Source organism: Antechinus flavipes, chromosome 4 (genome assembly GCF_016432865.1).
Source record: "Antechinus flavipes isolate AdamAnt ecotype Samford, QLD, Australia chromosome 4, AdamAnt_v2, whole genome shotgun sequence".
In the NCBI taxonomy this organism is placed as follows: Eukaryota; Metazoa; Chordata; class Mammalia; order Dasyuromorphia; family Dasyuridae; genus Antechinus; species Antechinus flavipes.
The window spans coordinates 131,575,524-131,602,180 of record NC_067401.1 but is presented as its reverse complement, the minus strand read 5'-3'; the positions used below and the strand labels follow the sequence as shown (position 1 = coordinate 131,602,180).

General features: G+C 40.1%; 1 protein-coding gene across 2 annotated transcripts in view; it reads left to right on the top strand.

Moving 5' to 3' along the window:
* The first annotated feature begins 3,238 nt into the window (after positions 1-3,238).
* ODAD4 (outer dynein arm docking complex subunit 4) overlaps positions 3,239-26,657 on the top strand; it is a 79,440-nt gene continuing 56,021 nt past the window's right edge. For both annotated transcript variants that reach the window (XM_051994460.1, XM_051994461.1), the window contains exons 1-8: positions 3,239-3,480; positions 6,746-6,877; positions 7,070-7,220; positions 8,010-8,071; positions 8,373-8,535; positions 9,580-9,804; positions 10,065-10,272; positions 23,783-23,869. In XM_051994460.1, the coding sequence (XP_051850420.1) occupies positions 3,367-3,480; positions 6,746-6,877; positions 7,070-7,220; positions 8,010-8,071; positions 8,373-8,535; positions 9,580-9,804; positions 10,065-10,272; positions 23,783-23,869 (1,142 nt within the window). In that variant the 5' untranslated portion in view covers positions 3,239-3,366. The remainder of the gene's footprint in view (positions 3,481-6,745; positions 6,878-7,069; positions 7,221-8,009; positions 8,072-8,372; positions 8,536-9,579; positions 9,805-10,064; positions 10,273-23,782; positions 23,870-26,657) is intronic.

The following is a 26,657-nucleotide window of genomic DNA, read 5'->3' as shown; positions in this document are numbered from 1 at the left end:
ACTGAATTAGCTCTCTTTATCGAAGAGATCCACTTCCATCAGAATACATCCTCAAACAGTATCATTGTTGAGGAATATAATGATCTCCTGGTTCTGCTCATTTCACTCAGCATCAGTTCATGTAAGTCTCGCCAGTCCTCTCTGTATTCATCCTGCTGGTCATTCCTTACAGAACAATAATATTCCATAATGTTCATATACCACAATTTACTCAACCATTCTCCAATTGATGGGCATCCATTCATTTTCCAGTTTCTAGCCAGTACAAACAGGGCTGCCACAAACATTTTGGCACATACAGGTCCCTTTCCCTTCTTTAGTATCTCTTTGGGCTATAAGCCCAGTAGAAACACTGCTGGATCAAAGGGTATGCACAGTTTGATAACTTTTTGAGCATTGAATCTATCTACTCTTACTCTAAATTAGATTTAGAGACATAATGCTTTCATTTGACAGATGAAAAATCTGAAGTCAAATTTCTTGACAAATTTCACCCAGGTAGTTTGGAGCCAATGCTGAGAAATCTGTCTCATAACAATGATCTCTCTCATCTTCAGTCTCTCCCCGACACCTTCTCTGTTGCCTATAAACATAACCTGTTCTCTTTTGTCCATAAAAACATCTTCGTTTCATCTTGCCATCCCTTCAAACTCTCCTTTTATATTTAATTTTCCTTTCATCGCCCTGCTCCTAGAAAGAGCTCTTTTCTATGTTGCCATTACCATCTCTGCTTTTCTTTCCTTACAATCAAGTTCATGACTCCATGAAAGCTGCCTTCTCTAAGGTCATTGATCAGCATCTAACTGCTAATTCTTGTCCATACTCTTCCTCCTTGACCTCTGTGTAACATGTGACCCTTCTCTTGGACACCTAACCTCAGCTTTTCTGACACTAAATTTGTCCTAGTCCTCTTGCATGTACTGTGGCTCCCTTTTCACTTTCTTTGTTGCTTCTCCCACCCCTAAGTATTGTCCTATTTATAAGTACAGTTAGGGACTTCTCTCTCTCCTTTGGTGAGCTCAATGGGTCCCATGCATTCAACTGTTGTCTATTAACAGTGAGCTCCCAAATCCTAATCTCTATCAAAAATTCTGACATAATGAAATGCCCTATTAGCACAAGGCTACTGCATTGGCATCTCAAATTAACTACCTTCAAACAAAATTCATTATCTTTTCTCCACAACAGAGCCCTATCCCCAAATTTTCTCATTCTATTGAGTATTTCACTAATGTCCTAATCATACAGTTTGCTAACTGTAGCAGAAACCTTTGAATCATCTTTTTCCCTCACACCCATATTCATTAAGACTCCCTTGTGGCCAAATTAAAAAAACCTTCTAGTTCAAGATCTATATAAACAAAATTATTAAAAAAAAAAAAAACCCTAACCTTTTTAATACAAATAAAATATTTAATTGCAGAAATATTAATTTTTCATGGGCAGGTACCTAAACTAACTTACATATTCAATGCTACCCCAATTAAATTACCAAAAATTATTTTACTGAATTAGAAGAAACAAGAAAAAAAATTCATTTAGAAGGAAAAAAAAGTCAAGAATATCAAAGGAACTGATGGAAATAAAATATAAAGGAAGGAGGTTTAGTAATACCAAATCTTAAACTATATTATAAGGCAATAATTATCAAAAATATCTGGTACTGGATAAGAAATAGACAGGTAAATCAGTGGAACAAGCAAATCAGTAGCAAATAAATATGGTAACCCTGTATTTGATAAGTATAAAGACTTAAGTTTGAGGGATAACAATTCATTATTTAATAAAAACTGTTGAGAAAACAATCTAGTAGAAATTGGGCATAGATCAATATCTTAAACCATTTACCAAGATAATATCAAAATGGATACATGACCTAGATAAAGAGATATTACAAGAAAATTTGAAGAACATGGAACATTTTCCTAGTCAGATTTATTAATAGGCAAACATTTATACAGAGAGAGAACAATGTGAGGTATAAAATGGATAATTTTGATTACATTAATTTATTTCTTAAAAAAACTTATTAATGAAACAATTATAGTTAAGACCAGAAAGAAAGAAAATTGGGGGGGAAATAATTTATAGACAGATTCTCAGACAAATGGAGTAATTGATGGTAAGTAACTTAAGTACCTGAAGCAGAATTCACTCAGGTGGATTCCAAGTTCCAGCCTCTAAAGCACTTAGCCACCAAACTAGCTGTTTGACTCTGGGCAACAGACTTAACCTCTAGCTATCTGAGCTTCCTCTTCAGCAAACTGGGGATAATAATAGCAACTGTTTCCAGATTTGCTGAGGATAAAATAGAAAGTATTTGTAAAGCACTGTGCAAATCTTCCAGCACTATAGGCCAGCTATTATTATTAGTTGTTATTTACACTCTATAACTGAACCAAAATGAGAGGCAATTATGTTGAACCCAGGTTTAGGAAGACCTGAATGGAATTCCTCCTCAGACACTTTTACTCCAGGCAAATCACAATCTCTCATGATATCTTTTCTCATTTGTTTAAAAAAAAAAAAAAATGGGATAGCCGGAGGAAAGGATCTTTCCACCTTTAAATCTGATTCTATGATCCTGCCTACCTACTGCATTTCCCGAACATGATATACCCTCTAGGGGTTACTTGAATTTGCACTAGCATGGTGACTTAAGGTTGCAATAAACACGACCCCTGGCTTTCAAGCTTAGATCCAGGGCCACCTCAAGCAAGAAGCCCTCCCTAATCAATGGTTTGGGCATTCCCCATCTGCCCCATCAGAATACGAGTTCCTTTCGGAAAAGGTTGGGTTTTATTCTGGGTTTTTGGTTTTCTATTTCCATTTATATACTCATTCCTTATTTGCAAAGAGCTTTCATTAATTTATGTCTACGTACATTATTTATGGTAATCTTTCCCCGCCCCGAGGAAAATGTAACCCCTGGAGTCCGGGGGATTTTTTTTTTTTTGAGGGGGAGGGGTTCTGTCATCATATTCTACAACAGGCAGGGAGATAAATAAATCTCATGCTGGTAGAACAGAAGGGCAAACCATTTCCTACGTTTATACTTCTCGGCAAACAAGCCCAGGAGAGCAGTCCGGGAGCACGTGGAAGGCACGCACATGGCCCTCCACCCTCACGCTGGTCTGCGGTGCGGAGCCCAGCTGGAGTAAGCGTGCTCCTCATCTCCGGCGGCCCGCATGCGCACTATTCAATGCGACCGAATGGGAAGCGGGAGGAAGAGCGGAACCGGAAGTGGTGTCACGACCCTCGGTTGCTAGGAGATGGGTGTTATACAAGCTGGCTGGATCCCTAAAGGTTCCTGAACTCTTCATTGTTTCTTCCCCACAGGGTGTTTGATCCCGAAAGCGGGCTGTCATGTCGGACTTGGATCTTGAGGACCTTCGGAGCACCTTCCCCTCTTACATGGCGGAGGGCGAGCGGCTCTACTTATGCGGGGAATATCAGAAGGCTGCTCTGTGCTTCACCAAAGTGAGTGCCCGCTCCAGACCCATCGATTCGATCGTTGATCAGCTATTGTCGACTACACGAGTTTTTAATCGATTACCGATATACCCAACTCCGGATGGATCAATTTCTGTCAAATTATCTCTCATAATCCCCAATCCATGCCGGCAGAGATACTCTGTTCCCCAAGATTGATCGTTCATCATCCCCTTCAGTCCAAATCCATTACAATCCTAGATTAACTCGTCCCAAACATTTTCCATTAACCATTTCTTTGAAAGATTGCTGTTAACTTCATCAATTTCCAATAATCTTTGCCCATGAGGGAGTTAATTACTCTTAGAATACTTATAGACCCAGCTTTAGGGCCACCTCCTCCCTGAAGCCTTCCCAGATGGTGCTCTTAACAGCTATTTACTTATGAATCTAGTCTTAGTTTTGCCTTTGAAAATGTGAATTCCTTAAGGGAAGAATTAGAATTTGTTTGTTTGGATTTTGTTTCCCACACATTACTTAAGACTTTTTGTTCAGTCTGACCAAGTCTCCGAGACCCCATTTGGTGTTTTGTTGACAGAGATACTGGAGTGGTTTGCCATTTCTTTCTTTAGCCCATTGTGCAGATGAGGAAACTGAGGCAAACAGGATTAATTGATTTGCCCAGGATCACACAACTGATGTGTCTGAGGCCAGATTTAAATTCAGGTTTTCCTGACTTCAGTCTGCTTCATCACCTAACTGTCCCCTTTAGATTTAGTATGTGTTTAATATTTGGTAAGAAGACTTATTTTACTGCATGACTTTGGGTATTTTTTTTGCCTCAGTTTCCTCATCTGTAAAATGAGCTCGACAAACCACTCTAGTATCTCTGCCAACAAAATCCCAAATGGGGTCAGGATAAGTCGATACAATTGAACAACAAAACACCTGTAACCACTTCCCTAAGTTAATTATCAATTCCTCTTAATCATCCACTAGATTCCTCTGAACCTCCTCCTTCCGACTGCTGTTCAAAAGTAGCATAAATTGCTCCTTCCCATCATGGACTGCTTCTCCAGTGGACACAGGAAGCATGGGATTGGATGTGTTTTTAAGATATCATTTGCTACAAAGAATACATTCTTAGGTGCAGCTAGGTGACACAGTGGAAAAGTGCCCTTCCTGGAATCAAGCAAACCTATGTTCAAATCCTGTCAAGTATACTCACTATATATGAGACTCTGGACAAGTCACTTAACTCTGTTTGCTTCAGTTACCTCATTTGTAAAATGAGTTGGAAGAGGAAATGGCAAAAATGGCATACCTAGTTGGACAGGACAGAACATGAACAACAACAAATACATTTTTAACCTTTCTAGGTTCTAGTTCACTAAAGAGCTCATTATAGGTCCCACATCAAGCCCCCTTGATCATTATTTGGGCCTTGATTGTCTCAGAGTGAATGTAAATAGCAGTTGTTTCAGTTTTGTCCAGAAGCCCCAAGTGTCTTCCCCTCCCAGTTTGATTTTTTTTTTCTTTTTCTATTTTTTTAAACTAGATAAACGAGGTTGTTTTAAAAAAAGTTTTATTTTTTAAAATACTTGCACAGATAATTTTCAACATTCATCTTTGCAAAATCCAGTTCCAAATTTTTCATCCTATCTACTCCTTTCTCCTCCTCCTCCTCCATTCTTGCCCCTCCCCTAGATAGCAAGCAGTTTGATAGCGGTTAAATATGTGCAATTCTTCTAAACATATTTCCATAGTCATCATGCTGCTTCAAGAAAAAATCAGATCAAAGGAGGAAAAAAACACAAGAAAGAAAAAAAAGCAAACCAAAAAAAAGGTGAAAGTACTATGCTTTGATCCACATTCAGTCTCCATAGTTCTCTCTCTGGATGCAGATGGCACTTGGAATTGCCTTGAATCACCTCATTGTTGAAAAGAGCCAAGTCCATCACAGCTGATCATCACATAACTTGTTGTTGCTGTGTACAATGTTCTCTTGGTTCTACTCCTTCACTTAGCATCAGTTCATGTAAGTAAAAACTTTAATTTAAAAAGGCCAAGGTGTCCCACTGCATCCAAGATCATTTCCAGTCATCCTGATCTATTTCTGGCCACTGGACCCAGATGGCTCTGAAGGAAAAAGGGAGGCTGGCGACTTTGCACATCCTTCCCTCACTTAAATCCAACTCTACACTTTTTTGTTATGGCATCATGTCCCTGATGTCAAGATCTTCTTTGAAAATGAATGGCAGACAACAACTCTGAATCAACTGATCATTGATACCCAAATTCTTTCTTGTATTTCCCAGGCACACATCACACTTGTACCTAGGGAGAAACTAGTTTGGATAAAAATGGCAACCAAGACCTATGACCTTGAAAGAGCATAAAGGACACTCAAAGGGAAAGTGGCCTGGGGTGAGGAATGGCATCTCTCTGAGAAAGGCAATTGTCATTTCTACTTCTTAGAAATATTTTAATGAGAGAAGTCAAAGGCCAATAAAAAACATGTTGTGATTTTTGGTCATGCATCACTAAGGAAAAAAAGAGATTGGTGGAGAGGCAGAGGAAGTGTAAGGATGGAGCATGTATATGTGAAATTTTTTTATAACTACTTTGCATCTGCAAAAATAAATTCACTCTCTAAGGCCTCTTTTAATAAACCACTGAAATAGTGACTCCTCAAGTTTTTATTTAAATGGAGGTGATGTAGCTAATCCAAACAGCATTTTGCCTAAAATTCCATTTTATTTTGTCATTTATTTGTCCATGTATTTTGTCATTTAATAGCCAGTTAAATTCTTGGTTCTTATTGGTATAGGAGAAAAATAGTATAAGTCTATTTTCTAAGAGTATACACCTATTTCTATAAAAGTATATATACCTAAAGTAGGAGGAGATAGTGCTGGAGCACATTTGAGAGTGGATAAAAAAGCAATGAAAGATTCTTATAGGATAGTATTATATTAGTATAGGATAATATTATATTAATAGGATAGTATATTAATGAAGCTTAAATCACTATGTAGATCCAGCTGCTGGTCCACAACTCCCAATTCATTGAAATAATCCATGTAAGTTTATCAGGAATTTCCTGTTCAAAGATCAATCCTGGGTGTTTGACTGGTAAGACTCAAGATCCCCTCTGTTTTTGGTGAAGTTCCTTGCTATTTTCCAGTGCTATTAGGGTCAGAGCATCCCTGCTTCAACTCAGTCTAATAATACTTTTGCAGGGAGTGCTTTGGCCTGTCCTCTACCTCTTCTTTAATCTGAATGATACTAAATGTGTTGCTTTTTCCTCTAGGCTCTTCGCCTTCAGATGGATGACCCAAACTGCCTGGTTGCTCGGTCTAAGTGCTATCTGAAGTTGGGAGACTTGGAAAATTCACTGAAAGATGTTGAGAAATCTCTCCAAAATGACCAGACTTTCTGTAAGGTAACCATGGGGTAGGAAGTCAAGGTAACAATTTATGGATCTGATTTCTAGCCTGGACCTGGGGTCTAGCCCCATTTCCTCACCTGTTCTAATTCCTTACCTCTACTCCCAAACCATGAGCCTCAACCCAGAACCACCTGTGCCTTGTCCTATTACTCCCATCATCTTGATTTCTACCTTCTTTCACTCCAGGGAATTCTCCAAAAGGCTGAAACCTTGTACACTATGGGAGACTTTGAGTTTGCCTTGGTGTACTATCACAGAGGTTATAAGCTGCGACCTGATCGGGAATTCAAAGTTGGCATTCAGAAAGCTCAGGAAGCCATTAACAACTCAGTAGGAAGTAAGTGGCAGATAGCTAAGAAAAGAGCTTGGGAACTAAACAGGCCCCCATTCCCTTCTACCCCCACGGGCCTCTGATGCTGGAGAGGAGCCAAGCCCCCAAATGTGAATGACCCCATCCAGCTCAGTGGCAGTTCTAAAACAGGCAGCTCTGGATTTGGTAACTTCTTATTTGCCATGTGATTCAACCACCTACACAAGGGGCTCCAGTCTCTGAGCCTTTCCTGAGTGGAGCAGTCTTTGATTTTTTTTTCTTCAAGCAGAAGTGATTGCAAAGGCTCCCCAAACAGGTTTGCATCTGGGAAGCTGCTGTGGGGCTGGAATGGAGTTAGACCTGTCCCAGACAAAGCTTTAGCCCCTAGAGATGGACTTTTTTAGTCTCGAGCTGTTTTCCCCAGGAAATGTGGTCCTGAGTTGCTGGTCCAACCCTGTGGCCTACTTAGTTCCTAGAAGCAGCAGTAATGGGGGGAGAGGGGGAGGACGGAGGGGTTCATTAGTTTTTGTAAGAGGTAGAATATGAAAATGGCACAGGGTTTGGGCAAGTTCTCTGCATTATTGGCTCCCACCCCCTTGTTTGGAAATGAAGCCGTCATGGCCCTGGGCAAGAGTAGGCTGCCAGACCTGGAGTGAATCAGCAGCCAACCTTCCTGACCCCAGGTCTGTTGAGATCAGCCTCAGCACAGCCCCCAGCCTTCCTCTGCCAAAGTCAATCCCTCCTGTGCTGGCAACAGTATGTGATAGGTCATGGTCAGGGCTGGCTAAGCCGCAAGGCCTGCTTCTATCCTTTTAGGCCCTTCCTCGATTAAGTTGGAGAACAAAGGGAATCTCTTCTTCCTCAGCAGACAGGCAGAGGTAAGGGAGTGCGCTCCCGGGAAGAGTCCATGTGTTCTTGGGAATCTGTCATCTTCACAATGGGAATTTCTCTCCCATCTTGGATGCATGCTTAGATCTTTCCATAGTCCCAGATGTTAGAGGGATCCTGGGAATCTGGCCATTTCTCAGCCCTCTTCTTGAATGAGCAGCAGCCATGCTCGCTGCTATGGGCTATGGTTTTCAGGCCTAGAGGGAGATCTGGGAGGAGGAGGAGGAGAAGCCAGGCCTGGGGTTTCTGCTCCCTGAGGAAGCTCTGCTTTGTCTTTCTTGGTGCTCTCAGAATATGAAAGCCCAGCAGAAGACTCCAGTAAAGCCACTCTGGAAGGACATCAAAACAGAAAGTAAACGGAAGAGCTCCCTGAAGAGTGAGAAGACTGTTCGACAGCTGCTAGGGGAGCTTTACGTGGACAAGGAATATCTAGAAAAGCTCCTTAAGGATGAAGGTCTTGTGGATTACATTTATGGAGATTTGGGTCGATGTTCCTCCATGAATGGAGGGGGGGCTACTAAAGGTGGAAGAGAATTTAGAATCAGAGTCAGATTTGGGTCCCTGCTACTGCTTTCCACAGCCTCAGTTTCTCTGTGCAGTGAGGAGAATGACCTGGACTAATGGTGCAGGGAAGAGAAAAAAAGATATGAAATGAAAGTGCTATGTTATAAATGCTCAGGCCCAAGCCCAGGGATGATGTGGCTACTGAAATTCCCAAATCTGACTAAAGCCTTTTCTTTTGAACCATTTTGTAATGATATAGTGAGATTCCCCCAGGGCCACCCCCCTCTTCCAGGCAGCTATTTTGGCACAGATGTGCCTTCTTGGTTCCTGGGCAGTATGACTCCTAGCTCCCAGAATATAGACCTCTTAATGTTGACTGTGAAAAGTGGGATGGCCTGTATCGGGCCCCAACCCCAGGACCTTCCTCTTAGCTTTGACCTACAATTGGGAGCCAGTTCCCAGCATGTCCTATTTCATTTGGAGTTGAGGTCAAGCTTGGATCTCAGAGGGAGTACCCTGTTTTGTCCCCTTGCCCAAAGCTTGGGCAGGGAAAGGAGCAGGGCTTCAAGAACCACTTCGGAGCCGTGGCTTTGCACTATACTGACTATAATAGGAGCCCAGATTGTTCAAGAGCCAGGATACTCTTTTCAATTTCTCTTTCAATTAAGTATCAATTGTGTACTATTCACTAGGATTCTCCTTTTATTTCTCTTCATATACTCAGGTATCAAAATCAGAGGTTACTCCTCTGAGGTGGTAACTAAAAGAAAGGTTAATCATCCCTGTTGAAATGATGGAATTGTGGCCTAACTCTTGGCCTGAATGGTTTTTCCTCTGTTCAGATCTTCCACAAGTATGGTACAGAGAGAACCCCAAAGTATGGGTTTCTAATCAAGAATTCTCCTTTTATGTCCTCTCGGACTCTAGGCAGCATGACTCCCCTCATTGCCTATTCTTCTAGGCCCTCACCTTCCTCCCTTTCTCATTCCCAAAGACCTGATTAAAGGCACTATCAAGCGTGGAATGACTGTGGAAGACTTGATCATGACTGGCATCAATTACCTAGATACTCGGACGGACTTCTGGAGACAGCAGAAGCCAATCTATGCTCGGGAACGAGACCGGAAGCTGATGCAAGAAAAGTGGGTCCGAGATCGGAAGCGCCGTCCATCTGAGACTGCCCGCTATATTCTCAAGAGTCTGGAGGAGATTGACCTGTGTAAGTGATGCTGTACCTGGCTATGGGGTAGGATCAGGTTCCCTCTTCCCTCGCTGCTGCTTATTCTGTAAGGGATGTGGGGAGCAGGGGGTCACACAAAAGGCCTGGGGCTAGAGACCTTCGGAGGCCATCTGTGCAATTTAACTCTTCTACATAAGGAGACATTAGTTAATAGTGCATGAATTCCTAGCCCTTCGGCCTAAACGCCTGGCTCCAATAGGACACATCTGAAGTCCTACCCTGGCCTCTTTCCTTCCCAGTACTTACTAGTGGCAATGCTGAGGGGAGTTGCCAGAAAGCTGAAAAAGTGCTGAAGAAAGTGTTGGAGTGGGACAAGGAAGAAGTGCCCAACAAAGACGAACTGCTTGGCAACTTATACAGCTGCATTGGCAATGCACAGATTGAAATGGGGCACATGGCAGCTGCATTACAAAGCCATCGCAAGGATCTGGAGATTGCCCGGAAATAGTGAGTGTCAAGCAGAAAGGTGGGAAGCTCTATGGATTGGAGCAAGGATTTGACCCTGAGTACTGCATTAGAGTTCTAAAATTGTAGCATGCACATATCTGCTCACCAGGATAATTCTATTTCTTAGCTATTTTCCTTGGCTTTTTTTCCTTCCACTTTGTAATATTTTTCCCCAAAATACATGTAAAGATAGTTTTCAACATTTATTTTTGTAGGATTTGGGATTCCAAAATTTTCTCCCTTCCTACTTTTCCTCTCTTCCCCAAGACAGCAAGCAATCTGTAATAGGTTATAAATGTACAATCTTGTTAAACATATTTTCACATTATAGTCATGTTGTGAAAGTAGAATCAGAACAGATGAGAAAAACTACAAGAAAAAACCCCACAAAAAACAAGTAAAAATAGTATGATTCAATCTGCAGTGAGAATCTATGGTTCTTTCTTGGGAGGTGGATAGCATTTTTTATCACAAGTCCTTTAGAATTATCTTAGATCATTATATTGCCAAGAATAAAATCTGCCATAGCTGATCAGTATAGTTTTTAAAATGTACAATGTTCTGCTGGTTCTGTTCATTTAACTCAGCATTAGTTCATATAAGCCTTTCAAGATTTTTTAAGAAAAATCCATCTGCTCATCATTTAATAGAACAATAGTATTCTACTATATTCATATACTACACCTTATTCAGCCATTCCCCAAATGATGGATATCTTCACAATTTCCAGTTCTTTGCTGTCACAAAAAGAGCTGTTATAAATATTTTTGTGCATGTGGGACCTCTACACCAGTCCTCCCCCATCTTTTTAAAGCTCTTTGGGAGACAGACCTAATAGTGGGTAAAAGAATATGCATAGTTTGATTGCCCTGTGGGCATAGTTCTAATTTACTCTCCAGAATGTTTCATAACTCTAGCAATAATTAATGTTCCAATTTTCCCACATTATCATCAATATTTTTCATTTTCATTTTCTGTCATATTAGCCAATCTGATTGATGTGAGGTGGTACATCAGAGTTGTTTTAATTTGCATTTCTCCAATCAATAATGATTTAGAGCATTTTTTTTGAGTCTGAATAGTATTTTATTTTTCCAATTACATGTAAATATAGTTTTCAACATTTATTTTTTGTAAGATTTTGAGTTCCAAATTTTTTTCCCTTCCTCCCTTCCCTTCCCTCTCCCCAAGACAAGTAATCTGATAGAGGCTATACATGTACAATACTTTTAAACATATTTCCAAATTTTTCATGTGAAAGAACAATCAGAATAGAAGGGAAAAAACACAAGAAAAAAATAGACAAATAGAAAAAAGATAAACTAGTATGCTTCAATTTGCATTGTCTTCATAGTTCTTTCTCTGGATGTAGATGCCATTTTCCATCCCAAGTCTATTGGAATTGTTTTGGGTAGAATTCACTTGTAAATCCATCTGGCCTTGAAGATTTATTCTTAGGGAGTTCATTAATGGATTGTTCAATTTCTTATTCTAAAATGGGGTTATTTAAGTATTTTATTTCCTCTTCTATTAATCTTGGCAATTTTATTGTAGATATTGATCCATTTTACTTAGATTGTCAGATTATTGGCACACAGGCAAAATAGCTCCTAATTGTTGCTCTAATTTCTTCTTCAGTGATGGTAAATTTACCCTTTTCATTTTTGATGCTGATAATTTGGCTTTCTTTTTTTTTTTATAAATCAAATTAACCAAAAGTTTTGTCTATTTTATTGGTTTTCCCCCATAAACCAGTCCTTAATTTTATTTATTAGTTCAATAGTTTTCTTTCAGTTTTATTCATCTCTCCTTTGATTTTCAGAATTTCTAATTTGGTATTTAATTGGGGATTTAAATTTGTTCTTTTTCTAGCTTTTTTGGTTGCACACTCAATTCGCTGATCTCTTCTTTTTCTATTTTATTCATGTAAGCATTTAGAGATAAAACATTTCCCCTGAGAACTGCTTTGGCTGCGTCCCATAAGTTTTGGTATGTTGTCTCATTATTGTCATTCCCTTTGATGAAAGTATTGATTGTTTCTATGATTTGTTATTTGACTCAGTCTTTAGGATTAGATTATTTAGTTTCCAATCAATTTTTAGTCTATCTTTCCATGACCTTTTATGATACATATTTTTTACTGCATCATGACCTAACAAGGATGCAGTTAATATTTTTTTTCTGCATTTGATTGTGAGGTTTTTATGTCCTAATATATGGCTAATTTTTATGTAGGTTGCCATGTACCACTGGAAAAAAAATATTCCTTTCTATCCCCATTCAATTATTCCAAAGGTCTATCATAGCTAACTTTTCTAAAATGCTTTCTTGTTTTATTTCTTTCTTTGTTTGTTTTTAACTGGTTAGATTTACCTATTTCTGAAAGGGGAGAAAATTGAGGTCCCCCCACTAGTATAATTTTGCCATCTCTTTCTTCCTATAACTCACTTCTCCTGTAAGAGTTTGGATGCTATACTACATATATATTTATTACGTATTTAATATTATTGCTATTACTTTGTTAATGGTACCTTTTAGCAAAAGGTAGTTTCCTTCCTTATCTCTTTTAATTTTATCTATTTTTTATTTTGTGTTATCTGAGATTAGAATTGCTGCCTTTGTTTTTTTAACTTCAATTGAAGCATAATATATTTTGCTCCAACCTTTTACCTTTATTTTGTTTATATCTCTCGGCTTCAGATGAGTTTCTTGGAAACAACATATTGTCGGATTTTATTTTTTAATTCATTTTTCTATCTGCTTCCATTTTATGGGAGAATTCATCCTATTCACATTCACAGTTATGATTACTATGTATTTCCCTCTATTCTATTTTCTCCTCCTTTTATGCTTTTTTCTCTCCTTTCATTCTGTTTCTACTCACCAGTGTTAACATCTTCCTCGATCTGTCCTCCCTTCTACCATCCCTCCTTTTCTTTTCTTTCCTTTCTCCCCTTCTACTTTCTTATAGGAAAAGATACATTTCTATACCTGCTGAATGTGTTATGTTATTCTGTCTTCGAGCCAAATCTAATGTTCAGACAATGCTCACCCTTTTTCTTCTTTCCCTCTATTTTAATAGGTCTTTTGAGCCTCTTCATGTGATACAATTTGCCCTATTCAGCCTCTCATTTTCCTCTTCTCCTAGTATAAACTTTTTTTACCCCTTAATTTTTTTTTATCATCTGATGTGATAAATTTCAAAGTCAACTTATTACCAATGCCTTCTAAATATGTATCCTAATTGTCCTAATAGAGTTCTCAAGATTTAGAAGTATCGTCTTCCTTTGTATGGATATAAGCTGTTTAATCTTATTGAATAACATGTTTTGGGCTTTCCTTTCCTTTTTTTTTTTTTTAAACCACTTTTATGCTTATGAGTCTTATATTTGAAGATAGAATTTTCTGTTAAGCTGTGGCTTTTCATCAGGAAAGTTTGAAAGTCCCCTATTTCATTGAATGTCCATCTTTTCTCCTAAAAAATTGTGTTCAGTTTTGCTGGGTAATTGATTCTTGGTAGCAGACTTTAAGTTTCTCTTCCTTCTAGAATATCATATACTAAGCCCTCTGATCCTTTAATGTAGAAGCTGCCAAATTCTGTGTAATCCTGATACATTACACAGGATTGTATGTGACTCCCTGATAATTGATTTTTTCTTTCTGGCTGCCAGCAATATTTTTTTCTTGACCTGATAATTTTGGAATTTGGCTACTATTTTCCTTAGAGTATTCATTTTATGATATCTTTCAGAAGATGATTGATGGATTTTTTTCTGTGATTATTTTACCCTCTGGTTCCAGGATATCAGGGTAGTAATTTCTTGAAATTTCTTGAAAGATGTCCAAGCTCTTTTTTTGATCATGGCTTTCAAGTAGTCCAGTAATTCTCAAATTATTTCTCCTGGATCAGTTTTCCAGATCAGTTGTCTTTTCCAATGAAGTATTTTACATCATCTTTTATTTTTTTCATTCTTTTGATTTTGTTTGACTGATTTTTGATGTCTTATAAAGTCAATAACTTCTACCTGCTCAATTTTAATTTTTAAGAAAATTTTTTTCTCCTTTTCCATTTGGCCAATTCTACTTTTAAAGGAATTGTTTTCTTCAATGGATTTTCTCCCTCCAAATTGACCAATTCTATTTTTTATCTTTTTAACTTTTTTTTTTTTTGGGGGGGGGGTAAATTAGAGCTAAGTGACTTGCCCTAGGGTCACAGAGCTAGTAAATCTTTGAGGCCAGCTTTGAACTCAGGGCCTCCTGACTTCAGAGTCAGTCCTCTGTCCTTTGTGCCATCTAGCTGCTCCCCAATTCCATTTTTTAAGGAGTTATTTTCTTCTGTTAATTTTTGTCCTTCCTTTTTTAAGCTGTTGACTCTTTTTTCATTATTCTTCTGCATAACTTTCATTTGTTTTCCCAATTTTTCTTCTACTTCTGTAAAGGGCTGAAAGTTTGAGTAGGTGCACTGGAATCAGACAACCGAGCACTTAAGGCTAATTATTTTTTGGACAATACTCCATTAGCATATGTTTAGAAAATGGCCTTTCTCACTATTCTGTGCTGGCTCGATCTTTTGGTGTATATAAATAATTGTATGAGGGATTAGGGGGTGGAGTAAGACAAGCCAAGGTCACTTTGGCTATGGACAAGGAGGAGAGAGGAGGTTGTGGAGAGCTCATGGAGTTTTTGTCCATCTCTTTTACTTCTCCCCTAAAGACCAAGGACTTTTGTTTATCCTGACTCTGGCTAATTCTAAGGCATCCAGGGTGCTAACTTGGTCTTCACATATCTCTGTTCCTTGAATTTAAGAATCCTTTTTGAGCTTTTCCAAGAGAACCTTTTGATCTTGAGACCAATTCATATTCCCCTCTGAAGCTCCACATGTGGTCATTTTGACATTGTTCTCTTCTGAGTATGTGTTTTGATCTTCCCAGTCACCACAGTAGCTCTCTATGGTCAGGCCTCTTTTTGTTTTTTTGCTCATTTTAAAAAATTGAGCTTTGTTCCTGGGGCAGAGGGAGCTCCTGTCCCTAGCTTCTTGTGCTTGGCCTGGCCTATGTGGTGGTTCTAGGATTGGCAATCTGCCTTCTGCCCTGGGGCTAACAGTCTCACAATTAGTCTTCTGTGCCATTAGCCTACTTAGTCAAGACTGAAAGGCCTTGGTTGTGGACCTTTGCTGTGGCTAAGAGCCTCCTGCTGCCTTACCTCGATACATCCCTGCTGAGCTGTACTTTCATTTCATCTGAGACAGACCTTTCCTGAAGTTTGTGTAAGTTATCTTCAACTGGAAAATTGTTTCACTGTCTTTTTGTGGGCTCTGACACTACAGAATCTGTTTAAAGGCTTGATTTAACATTGGTTTTGAAGGAGACTTGAAAAAATTGAGGCAACTTAATGACTTCTTTCTGCCACCCTGGTTTTGCCTTTTCCCTTGGCTTTTACTCTTTGTTTTGCTTATTAGGGGCAGATGGAATCACAGAATCTCAGAGTTGAAAGGAATATCTGAGACTATCTAGTCTAAACTGTTCCTGAACAAGTATCTCATCTACAACACACCTGACAAATGGTCATCTAGCTTTTGCTTAGTGACCACTAATGAAGGAGAACCCACTTCTTCCAAGGCTGGGCCCTCCACTTTGAGATCAAACTAATTGTTAGAAGTTTTTTTCTTCTATCAAGTCTAAATGGCTTCTGCAACTTCTGTCTATTCCTTCTGGTCCTATTGGGGCTAAGCAGAACAAGCTACTTCCATCTTTCATGCAACAGCTCTTCAAAGAGTTAAAGACAGATGTCTTGTTCCCTTTTCATTCTTTAGGCTAAACATCTAGTTCTTTTAATGGGTCCTCAACTGATATGAACTTAAGACCATTCTGACTGCCCTCCTGTGGCCACTTTTCATTTATCAGTGTTCTTCCTAAAGTGTGGCATCCAGAAGCAGATAACCCAGATGTGGTCTTCCCCAGGGAGAATACAGCCAAACCATTACATGCCTAATCCTGAACCCTGCTTTTCTCTCAATAGAATCTAAAATTACATGACCCCAAGCATGAGACTTTACTTTTATTGTTATCAAATGTCATTTTATAACAGGCTCAAGTTTCTTTCAGTAGGCATCTTTTTGAATCCTGATTGTCACCCTGTGAATTAGCTGATGCTCTTATCTGTATCATCTGCATATTTGAAAGGCCAGCCATTTATACTTTTATCCTGAGTCACTGACAAAAATGATAATCAGCATAGGACAAAACACAGTTCACTGGGGCATGACGGTGGAGACTATCTTCCAGATTAACATTAAATCATTAAAGATGACTCTTTGGGTCTGGCTATTAGATCATCTAGCCCATATCTCTTCATTTGTTTTATAAGAATAGCACAATCAAGAGAACTGTACAGTTCTGCACACATATATTGTATCTAGGATATACTATAACACATTTAACATGTATAAGACTGTCTGCCATCTAGGGGAGAGGGTGGAGGGAAGGAAGGGAAAAGTCGGAACAGAAGTGAGTACAAGGGATAATGTTATAAAAAATTACCCAGGCATATGTTGTGTCAATAAAAAGTTATAATAATATTAATAAAAATAAGAATAGCATAAAGCACTTTGTTAAACACTTTGCTGAAGTCTAGGGAAATGAAACCTGCTTCATTCTTTTGATCCCACAGGCTAGAAAACCTGTCCAAGATGATTAGATGATTTCCTAATCATTGTAATTTGGGGATTGGCCAAAGACTGCTCAGTAGTTTGGTATAAATTGTTTTAGATGAATCCATGTTGGCTCTTATGATCATTACTTCTTTTCTAGATACTCCTTAACCATTCCTTCAGTTCTAGAACATTACAAAGAATTAAATTCCTTTCACTTTTTGAGGATATTTGCCCTTTTCCAGTCTTGTGAATATCTCTCTTTCTCTGTGATCTTTCAATGGTTAACCACATTGGCTCAGCCACTACAGCTGCCACTTCCTTTGGTTTAATGACTCCTTTGGTTTAATGACTCTGAAATGTTATTCATTTGGCTGGGTGACTTGCAATCTTCCTACCTCCTTACTTATCTCAGGTTTTGATTCCCTGTTAGCCATTTGTGTTCTGTACTTTCCAATCCAAAAATTATTTTTCTTGGCCAAAAAAAAAAAAAAAAAAGTGAAGTAAGTGTTAAACAGTTAAACAGCATATCTATCATTACTCCTACTCCAGAGAACAAGTCTGAACTTACTCTGATACTCCTGTTTTCTCCAATAGAAGCATTTTTGCATGCTGTCAGTGACAACTCATTTTGACATTCTTCTTTTGAATGCATGCTTTTGTTTTCAACTCTGTTATACCATCCTTTTTATATGTCTTTTAAAAATCTTAGTTAAAATGAATCTCCATTCAAAAAAAAAAATCTCAGTTGAAGAACTTCAGGTATCCACCTTGGTCTCATTAGACAACTCCCCACCTTTTTCCTTCTATTTTGATTAATACCCACAATCTGGAAGACTTAAGCTGGACTGTTTTGTTCAAGAGGGGTGAGAACTATTGATCTAAACTTTAGAAACTGAGGGACAGGGGCCTTATACTTAGATGGCTTTGGAGATGTCATCTTCTATACTTAGAGTCAGCAGTGATCCTGAAGCAAAATGAACACTGGAGCCCTTAGTCTGAAGGGGATTCAGAGAAAGGGTGTGAAGCATACATGTAGCCTCCTGCAGAACATTATCGTGCAGCACATCAAGATCTTTTGTCGAGCTCCACAATATGTCCTTTACTGCAATCCAGTAATCCTGTAATCCAGGCCCATGGCTGTGATTCTGATCTTCATCCTGTCTCCACCCTGAATGCCATTTTAAGTCCAGTGGCCAGATAAAGATCAGGATGACTGGAGATGGCCTTAGAAACAGAGAGAAAGGGAAGGAGAGGAAGGGGGGAAGAAAGGAAAGAAGGAAGGAAGGGAGGGAGGGAAGAAGGAAGGGAAGAAAGAAGGGAAAGTAGGAGGTAGGGAAGAAAGGAGGGGAGGGAGGAATGGAGGGAAGGAAGGAAGGAAGTCTTCCAACTGACCAATTCCAGGTGTGGGTCAACTTTACTCACAGAGGTTGTTGTTTTTCCTTTGTTCTCGAAGAGGACCATGACATCAGAGAGGTGTTGCCATGACATCCATGTGAATTGGATTTAAGTGAGGAAGGGACATACTGTAATATGGCAGCCAAAAGAGGCACTGTGGTCTTGACTGTATTGTTAGAAGTGTGATGTCAAGAAGCATAGCCCTTGGTCTTAGAGGAGTGATGAGGTGGGACCCATGTGGATGGCCAAGCATGGAGTTCCTTTATTTCAAGTTCTCTCAGCCTTAAATACCTCAGCACAATCACATCACTACAGCACACTGGGCATGTGCTAATTACTGCTAGTATCTCTGCTTCAAGTAGAACACAGGTTGTCATGTCCCCTTTGACTTCTCAGGAAGGCTGAGACATCCCAAAGGGAGATGAGAGCCAAACCAGACACTGTCAGCAGGTTCCCTCTGGGCTGAAAGGTTTTATGCCTTACCCAGAGTTCCCCCACTGTCTGTGGTCCTATTTTTTCCCCTGAGACAATTTTTAGTTAAGTGACTTGCTCAGGGTCACACAGTTAGGAAGTGTTAAGTGTCTGAGGTCAGATTTGAACTCAGGTCCTCCTGATTTCAAGGCTGGTGCTCTATCCATTGCTCCACCTAGCTGCCTCTTTACTGCTGACTCTTAGAATATACCTAGTTCCCTGAAGGACTGAGCTATTATATCCCCTTTTCCCCTCAAAAGGCTTGTCTCATTTGGCCAATCCTTTCCTAACTACTTTATATTTATTCAGTACAACACATATATGTAATATGTAAATACATACATTATCTACGAAGTGTGGACACAGAGAGAGAGACGGAGAGACAGAGAGACAGAGAGAAGAGAGAGAGAGACAGAAACAGAGAGACGGAGAGACAGAGAGATGGAGAGACAGAGAGACAGAGACACAGAGAGATAGAGATAGAGAGACAGAGAGAGGAGAGAGAGACGGAGAGACAGAGAGAGGGGAGAGAGAGAGACAGAAACACAGAGATGGAGAGACAGAGAGACAGAGAGAGATAGAGACAGAGAGACAGAGACAGAGAGAGGAGAGAGAGAGAGAGACAGAAACAGAGACAGAGAGAGAGAGAGAGAGACAGAGAGAAGAGAGAGAAAGACAAAAACAGAGACAGAGAGACAGAGACAGAGAGAGAGACAGAGAGAGAGACAGAGAGGAGAGGCAGAGAGAAAGACAGAGAGAAACAGAGAGACAGAGAGAGGAGAGAGAGAGAGATGGAGAGACAGAGAGGAGAGAGAAAGAGACAGAGACAGAGACAGACACAGAGAGAGACAGAGACAGAGAGAGAGAGACAGAGAGACAGAATGTACACACAGGCCATGTTAAAAAAAAAAGTCTCAATTTTCACTCTAATCCATCATCCTCTATCACAAAGTGGAGGTAGCATATTCCATCAGAAGTCCTTTGAAATCATGGTTCCTACTGCATTCATCAGAATTCTCAAGTCTTTCAAAGTTGTTTCTCTTTATAATATTGATGTTTTGAATCAATTGTCTTGATTTTACTCACATCACTATCAAATCATACAAGTATTCTTAGGTTTTTCTGATGACATTTCATTTATTATTTCTCCCAACATAATAGTATTCTGTCTTTCATAAATTATAATTGTTCAGCTACTCTCCTAGTTGGTGAAGACTTACTCAGTTAAGCATCACAAAAAAGAGTTGCTATAAATAAATACTTTTGCACATTCTTGGAATTTATTTTGCCTAGGACTAATCCCTCTTTTAGTCTACTTTTTCTCTTATTTTTTCTCTCACATCTCCCTGTTGTGAAATATATTTCTGGACCCAATTATGTATATGTATATTCTCATTAGATGAGAATGAGATTAAAGTGTCACCCACTTTCCATAATCTTTCCTCCTTTTTTAAGTATAGATTTCTATTTGCTATTATGAGTCAATTGTCTACATTCTTTCTCTCCATTTTTTCTTACTAGTATATTTCTTTTCCCCTTTTCTGTTTATCTGTTAAGATCGACAAAACATAACAGAACCATTTTAAGACCCTATCTCTAACTAGATCCTCTCTGTGTCCATGGATAATGATAGGGTTTTGAGAGGATACATGCATGCTCTCCCTATATTAAAATGTAAACAGTTTACATTTGTTTAGTATCTTGTTTGTTCATTCATTTTTTTCTTTTTTCATCTTTATCTTTTAAGTCTTTTTTTGACACCTGTTTTTGTACTTCCAACTCTCTCTGCACCTCTGGTCTTTTCATTAGGAATGCTTAGAAGTCCTGTATTTCATTAAGGTTCTATTGTTACCTCTGTTTTCTGGGTAAGTTGTTCTTGGTTGTAAGTCTGTAGTTTTTGCTGTCTGGAATATTGTATTCCAAGTTTTCTGTTCTGTTTAGAGGAGTGGATGCTAAATCATGTGTGATCCTGATTTTGACTCCATAGTACTTGAATTCTTTCTTGCTGGATGCTTGCAATATTTTTTCTTTGACCTAGAAGCTCTGGATTTTGGCAATAATGTTTCTAGGAATTTTCAGTTTGGAGCTTCTTTCAGGAGGTGATTTATAGATTCTTTTTATTTCTGCTTTGTTCTCTGATTCCAAGAGAAATAGGTAATTTTCCATTATGATTTCTTGAAATATGATTTATAGGTTCCTTTTGTGGTCATAGCTTTCAGATAATTCAATGGTCCTTAATTTTTTTTTTTCTTCAATCTTTCTTCCAGGTCATTTTTTTTTTTTTGGCTATAGAATAGCTTACATTTTCTTCTAGTCTTCTTCTAGTCTTTTGATTTTGTTTCAGTATTTCTTGTCTCATATAGGGTGCTATATAGTCCATTCTAATTTTCAGGGAGTTCATTGCTTGAGCAATGTTGTGTATCTCTTGTGCCATTTTACTCCTTGCTTTTCTCTTTTTTTCTTCCCTAGCTCTCATTTATTCCCCATTTTTCCTCCTCTATCATTCTCATTTCACTTAATTAAAAAAGAAGTCCTTAAAAAAATTCTTGTTTTATCTCTTCCAGGAATTGTAGTTGAATTTTTGCCTAAATTGTGTTTTACTTTGAGGCTTAGCTTGTAGACTTGTTGGAGTAATTTTCTTCTTCTGGATTTATGTATTGAGTATTCATGTTATCATAATTGCTTTTTGTAGTGGATTTTTATGGGGATAGAGGTTGTTTGCTCATTCTTCCAGTTTAGTTTTTGACTTTAGATTTTATGTCAAGGTCAGTCTTTGCACATTTCTGGAAAGAATGTTTAGGTGGACCCCATGTCCACTAGATTCTTGCTGCTTTCTTGCGCTTTTTATTCTAAGAGCTTAGGGACATTTTAGGCAAGATTTCAATATTCCCAAAATGTTCAGATCCAGGGACAGTCTTGATTGCTGACCTCCTTGTCTGAGTCTTATAACTCCTTAACCTGGGTATGTGTCTGAGCAAAGCACTTGTGTGCTTGCCCTTGCAAGGAGTTTCAGTAAACTGTCCTTGACTCAGCTACTATATACCTTCTAGTAAGCTCTGATTCTAGTAAGTTTCTGATTCAGAACTTTAGGTATTCCTCTGTTCTGGACCAGGCTAGAAGCTGGAAATGAAATCCTGCTCTGCATGTAGGGGCATACACAGATACTGCTTGCTTCTGAATTTGCTCCTGGCTTAACATACTAACCAGGGCCTTGAGACTATTCTTCATTCTGGAACTCCACTGGTCTTCAGTCCATTCTGGATCTGTGATCTCAAACTAGATAGTAACAGAATTGCTTGGAGTAATTGTTCCTCTGCTCTACACAAGATTATATCCTTCTATATTGGTCTGTTGCCTCTCTTTACCCTAATGCACAGCTTCTTCCTGTGCTGAAATATTCTGCATAGCCATTCCTGGCTAGACCTCTTTTCCAGTGACCAGAGACTCTGTCTCTGTCAATTTTTGCATAGAGGAGGTATGAGACAGAGCTCAATTCTTCTTCCTGCTATTCTTCTCTGCATCATTTCTTGCTTCTCGGAATTCTTCACATTCATTTTTTCTTAAAGTATAATAATATCCCATTATATTCATACCCTAAAATTTGTTCGGCCATTTTTTAGACGATAACTACCTACTTTTCTTCTAGTCTTGTTACTATAAAAGGTGCTGCCATAAATATTTTGTCTTTGAATTACTGCTTACTGTATTACTGTATTACTACTTAGTAGTGATACTACTGGGTCAAAGAATATGTGATTTTTTTCTCAAATAATTCCAAATTAAATAGATGCTTAAAAAATATTGATTGATTGATTGATTGATAGGCGGTTTTGTAGAATTGGTTGGACCAGTTTAGAGCTCCAGCAATGGTGCATTAGTATGTTTTTCTCCTTATAATTCCTATAACTTTTGCCATTTTTGTTTTTTTCCAGTCTAGTAGGTATAAGGTAAAATGTCATAGTTGTTTTAATTTATGTCATAGGTGGAATTTTTTCAAAATGACTATTCCAATTTATTATTTATCTAGTAGGGAATGGGTCTTGTTCTTCTATATGAAGGAATCAACAGGAACTCCCTCTTAAGATAAGATCTGCTTGGCCAGTGACCCCAATTCTTCATAAAAAGGAAGCCATATGTAGGAGTTACTCACCATATAAAGGAACCTGTCTCCCCTGTGACTGATTAAGCTTTTTTTTTTTTTTTAACAGATAGATGCCTTTCTTCTAGTTCCCCATTTCTCATACTAGTTGGGCTCTGCAGCCTTCTGTTCTTCCTGGCACTGCTGCTTTTCTCTCAAAATATGGTCTGGTTTCTTTGAATGAGGCTTGTATCTTGGTTCCCACTCCCCCTTCTCAGTTGTGGCATCCCATGGCTTTTTCTGCTGTCTCTGAGTTCCCATCCAGTATTAACCACCAACCTCCCGCCCTGTCCTGCTGACAAATAAGCCCTCATCTGTCACCAGAGAGTAGCGTGGTGCTGATTCTGTCACTCCCCACCATTCCAGTCTCTAAACACACCAGTCCATTCCGTATACTCCTAACACTTCGGACCCGGTGTCAGGAGGTCCTGAGTGCAAATCGGGCCTTAGATACCAGGCAGGTGTGTGACCCTGGGCAAGTCACTTTACTTCTGCCTCAGCTTCTTCAACTGTAAAATGCGGACAGTGGTTGTGAGGCTCAAATGGGACATCTATAAAAAGTGCTCCACACAGTGCCTGACACATGGCGGTGTGGAGTCATGGCCAACCTTACATGACCATCGCACCACAGGCCCCTCTGGTTCATGGAGGGGTTTGCCATCTCCTTCTCCAGGGGAACTCCTCTACAACCTGTCAGAGCTGGGTAAGCCTGCATAGTGCTAGGGAAGCCCCTCTGCCTCCACAAGGCGCTGGATAAATGCTCGTGTTCTTCCCTCCCAAATCCATAGCCAAGGCCTGGTTTAGAAAAGTCACATTTTTCAATTGAAATAGTGTTTTTCACTCTTTTCCTACAGTGAACTGCCTGATGCCAAATCTCGAGCCCTGGATAACATTGGCAGGGTCTATGCAAGAGTTGGGAAATTCCAGCAAGCCATTGACACGTAAGTGAACAGGCATCCCTGGCCCTGGGCTCTCCTAGTGCTCTGAGGATGACAGGGGATAGACTGAGAGCAGGAATAGCAGCAAGACATACAGAGCTCTGCTCATCCTGTTCTGTTCTGTTGTATACAGTGCTGGGCCAGGAACACCTCAGTTCAAATCCTGCCTTAGGCATGGCTATATGTGGCCCTGTGCTGATCATATAACTCTCTCAACTTTAGTCTCCACATCTATGAAATGGGAGTGATAATAATATCTACCTCCTAGAGTTATTGTGAGGAACACAGGAGATAAGATATATAGAATGCTTTGAAGTTGTCATTCTCCAGAAAGAGAAGTTTTATTTCCAAGTAGCATTAGCTCATAGCTCAAAACTAGTTACATGCCAATTTATTTCAAATACACTACAGAGCAAAGCGAGGCACAACAGTCCCAGGAGGGCCTATACACAATTCTTTAATAGCCCAAAGGTTAATAAGTATAATAGGATGACCTCAGTTCAATGTACGGAAGCAGTAGTCTATGCACAGCACTCTGCGAGGCAGAGGGGAAACCCAAACAGAAAGGTGAATGCCACATGGCCTCTCTCTTCATGGAGGTAACAATAGAAAAAGGGGAAGGAGATATTCCCAAAGGGAACGGTTGGAATGCAGTGACCAGGAAATAACCACAGAGAGAATTGAAATGTGCTTGATCACAGCAACTGTGAGAGAGGTGTCAAGGTCATCTCTGCTTGGAAAGGTCATTGGGAAGAACACTCTTTTTGCCTAAAACTCACTTAAATTAGTGACTTTCCAGGACAGCTATACCAAGTCAGAACTGACCCATAAACTATTGGTAAATTGACCAAAAGGATAAAATACAATTGGAATGCTAATAAAACAAGGGGTCAACAGATTTCCAGGCCTTCCACCAAAGTCCAGAGTGAGTAAATTGTGACAAAAGTCCAAGAATAGGAGGGGAAAATTCAATGCTCATTTCAACTTCTAGACCTGGAAACATCAAGCTCTTCCAGTGCCTGAGGACATGGGGGAGGTCGGACTGAGGTGGGGTGACTATGATGTAAATTGTGTCCCCTTTGATCTTTGGGGGAAGGGTCTCAAACCCTCCCAGCCTCTGGCTTTATTGACTATTGACATTTATGAAGAAATATACTGGGATCCTGCAGCTTAACTAAGGCTGGGGTGGTGTGAGTGGCTCACCTCGGAATTCCTTGGTCCCAGACAGAGTAATCTATTTTTTCCCAGATTTCCAAGGAAATGTGGGAGAATTTTGAAAGGAGCACAAAAAGGTCACTTGGAGGTCTGAGAAAAGAAAATTGGGTCCCCAATTTCACCATTAAATCCCAATAAGAGAGCAGGACAGGAGGGAATAATAAGAAAGGAGTGTGTAAATAATAGGTCACCAAGCTGACAAAGCAAAAAGTATCAAAATAATTCTTAAATTTTTCTTCAATTCCCATCACCTTATGGGGGGAGGGCTGAGTGGGACCCGAGTGTGAGAGTAGAACAGAAAGAAAGGCCCGGTATCAAGAAGAAATTCGATGGCCTTGCCTGCCACATCCAAAGTGACCCTGGGTTTGGTGGCCATGATGGAGTAAGGAGGGGCCTTGCTGAATCCTGGCCCCGTCACTCCTGGTCCTGAGAAGACCTGAGGGCGAGGCTTGAGGTGGAGGCTCTAGCCCTCTCTGGGCAGTCCCTCCTCCAGTGCCCTTTCTAGTTGCATTCAGGGCAAGGACCAGGGGGTTGTCTCAGAGGGCAGTTGTGGGCTCAGTGCCCCTGCCCCTTACACCTAAAGCACGAACTCCTGTGTTTCCCAGAAATGGCAGCAGGCAAGAGGTGGGCCTGCTCTTTGTTTCTCACTCGGGCCCTTGGGTCTTCCTTCTCTGCGATGCTTGGTCTCTGTTGTTAAAACTCCAAAAGCCACCTCCAAGAACTGGGTCATGGGAGTCTGGGGCCCCAAGGCTAACTTCTGCAATTTCCTCCAGGCTCTGGGGCCGAGGACAGTGGTTCCCTCAGGAAAAGTGGAGTCCAGATGAGTGTATTTCCTCAGGGCCTCTACAGGGCGGCCGAAATAAGGCAGGAGTCTCCTCAGCTGCTTGGGCATCTCCCTAAGTCTGCCATAGTTAACCTGTTTAATTCCCGTCTTCAGTGAGGCAGGTTGGGAGGTGGTCCCTTCTCTCTCTATCTGCACTCCCCTCCTGGCAGTCCCACTGGGGGTCTGAGATGGGCACAGCAGCAGCCTCTAGGGGGTATCTACCGGGGAGGAGGCAGCCATGTCATCCCCAAACTTCTGGGCCAGATCCCAAATTCTCTTTTCCTCCTCTATGATATAGAAGGAGGAGAAAAGATTAATGTCTCTCCAGGAGAGACTGAATTGGAGGGCAATGGCTTTAAACCTCTCAATATACTTAGTGGGGTCCTCGGAGTACCGGCCCCGTCTTTCCTTAAAGTGGGAAAGATCCCACATGGGAAAGGGCATCTGCACTCTAAGCGTTCCTCCCCAAGGGTTGGCAACTTCCCTCAAGGGGCAGAGTTTAGAAGAAGCTAAATCAGAGTCCTGAGCTGGAGCCATAACTGAATCAGGCTCTTGGGGAGGAGAAAGGAGAGTTCCACTCTCAGGATGAGAAGGATTGAGGCGTGGGGGCTGGGCGGCCTCAGAAGGAGATGGGAGGGGGCGGGTTGAGGAAAAAGGGATCCCACTTCTTGTATAAGAAGGACTTAGGAGCCGGGGCTGGGCCATCCCAGAATCTGGCTCCCCAGTAGAGGGGAGTTGGATATTGTGGGACCC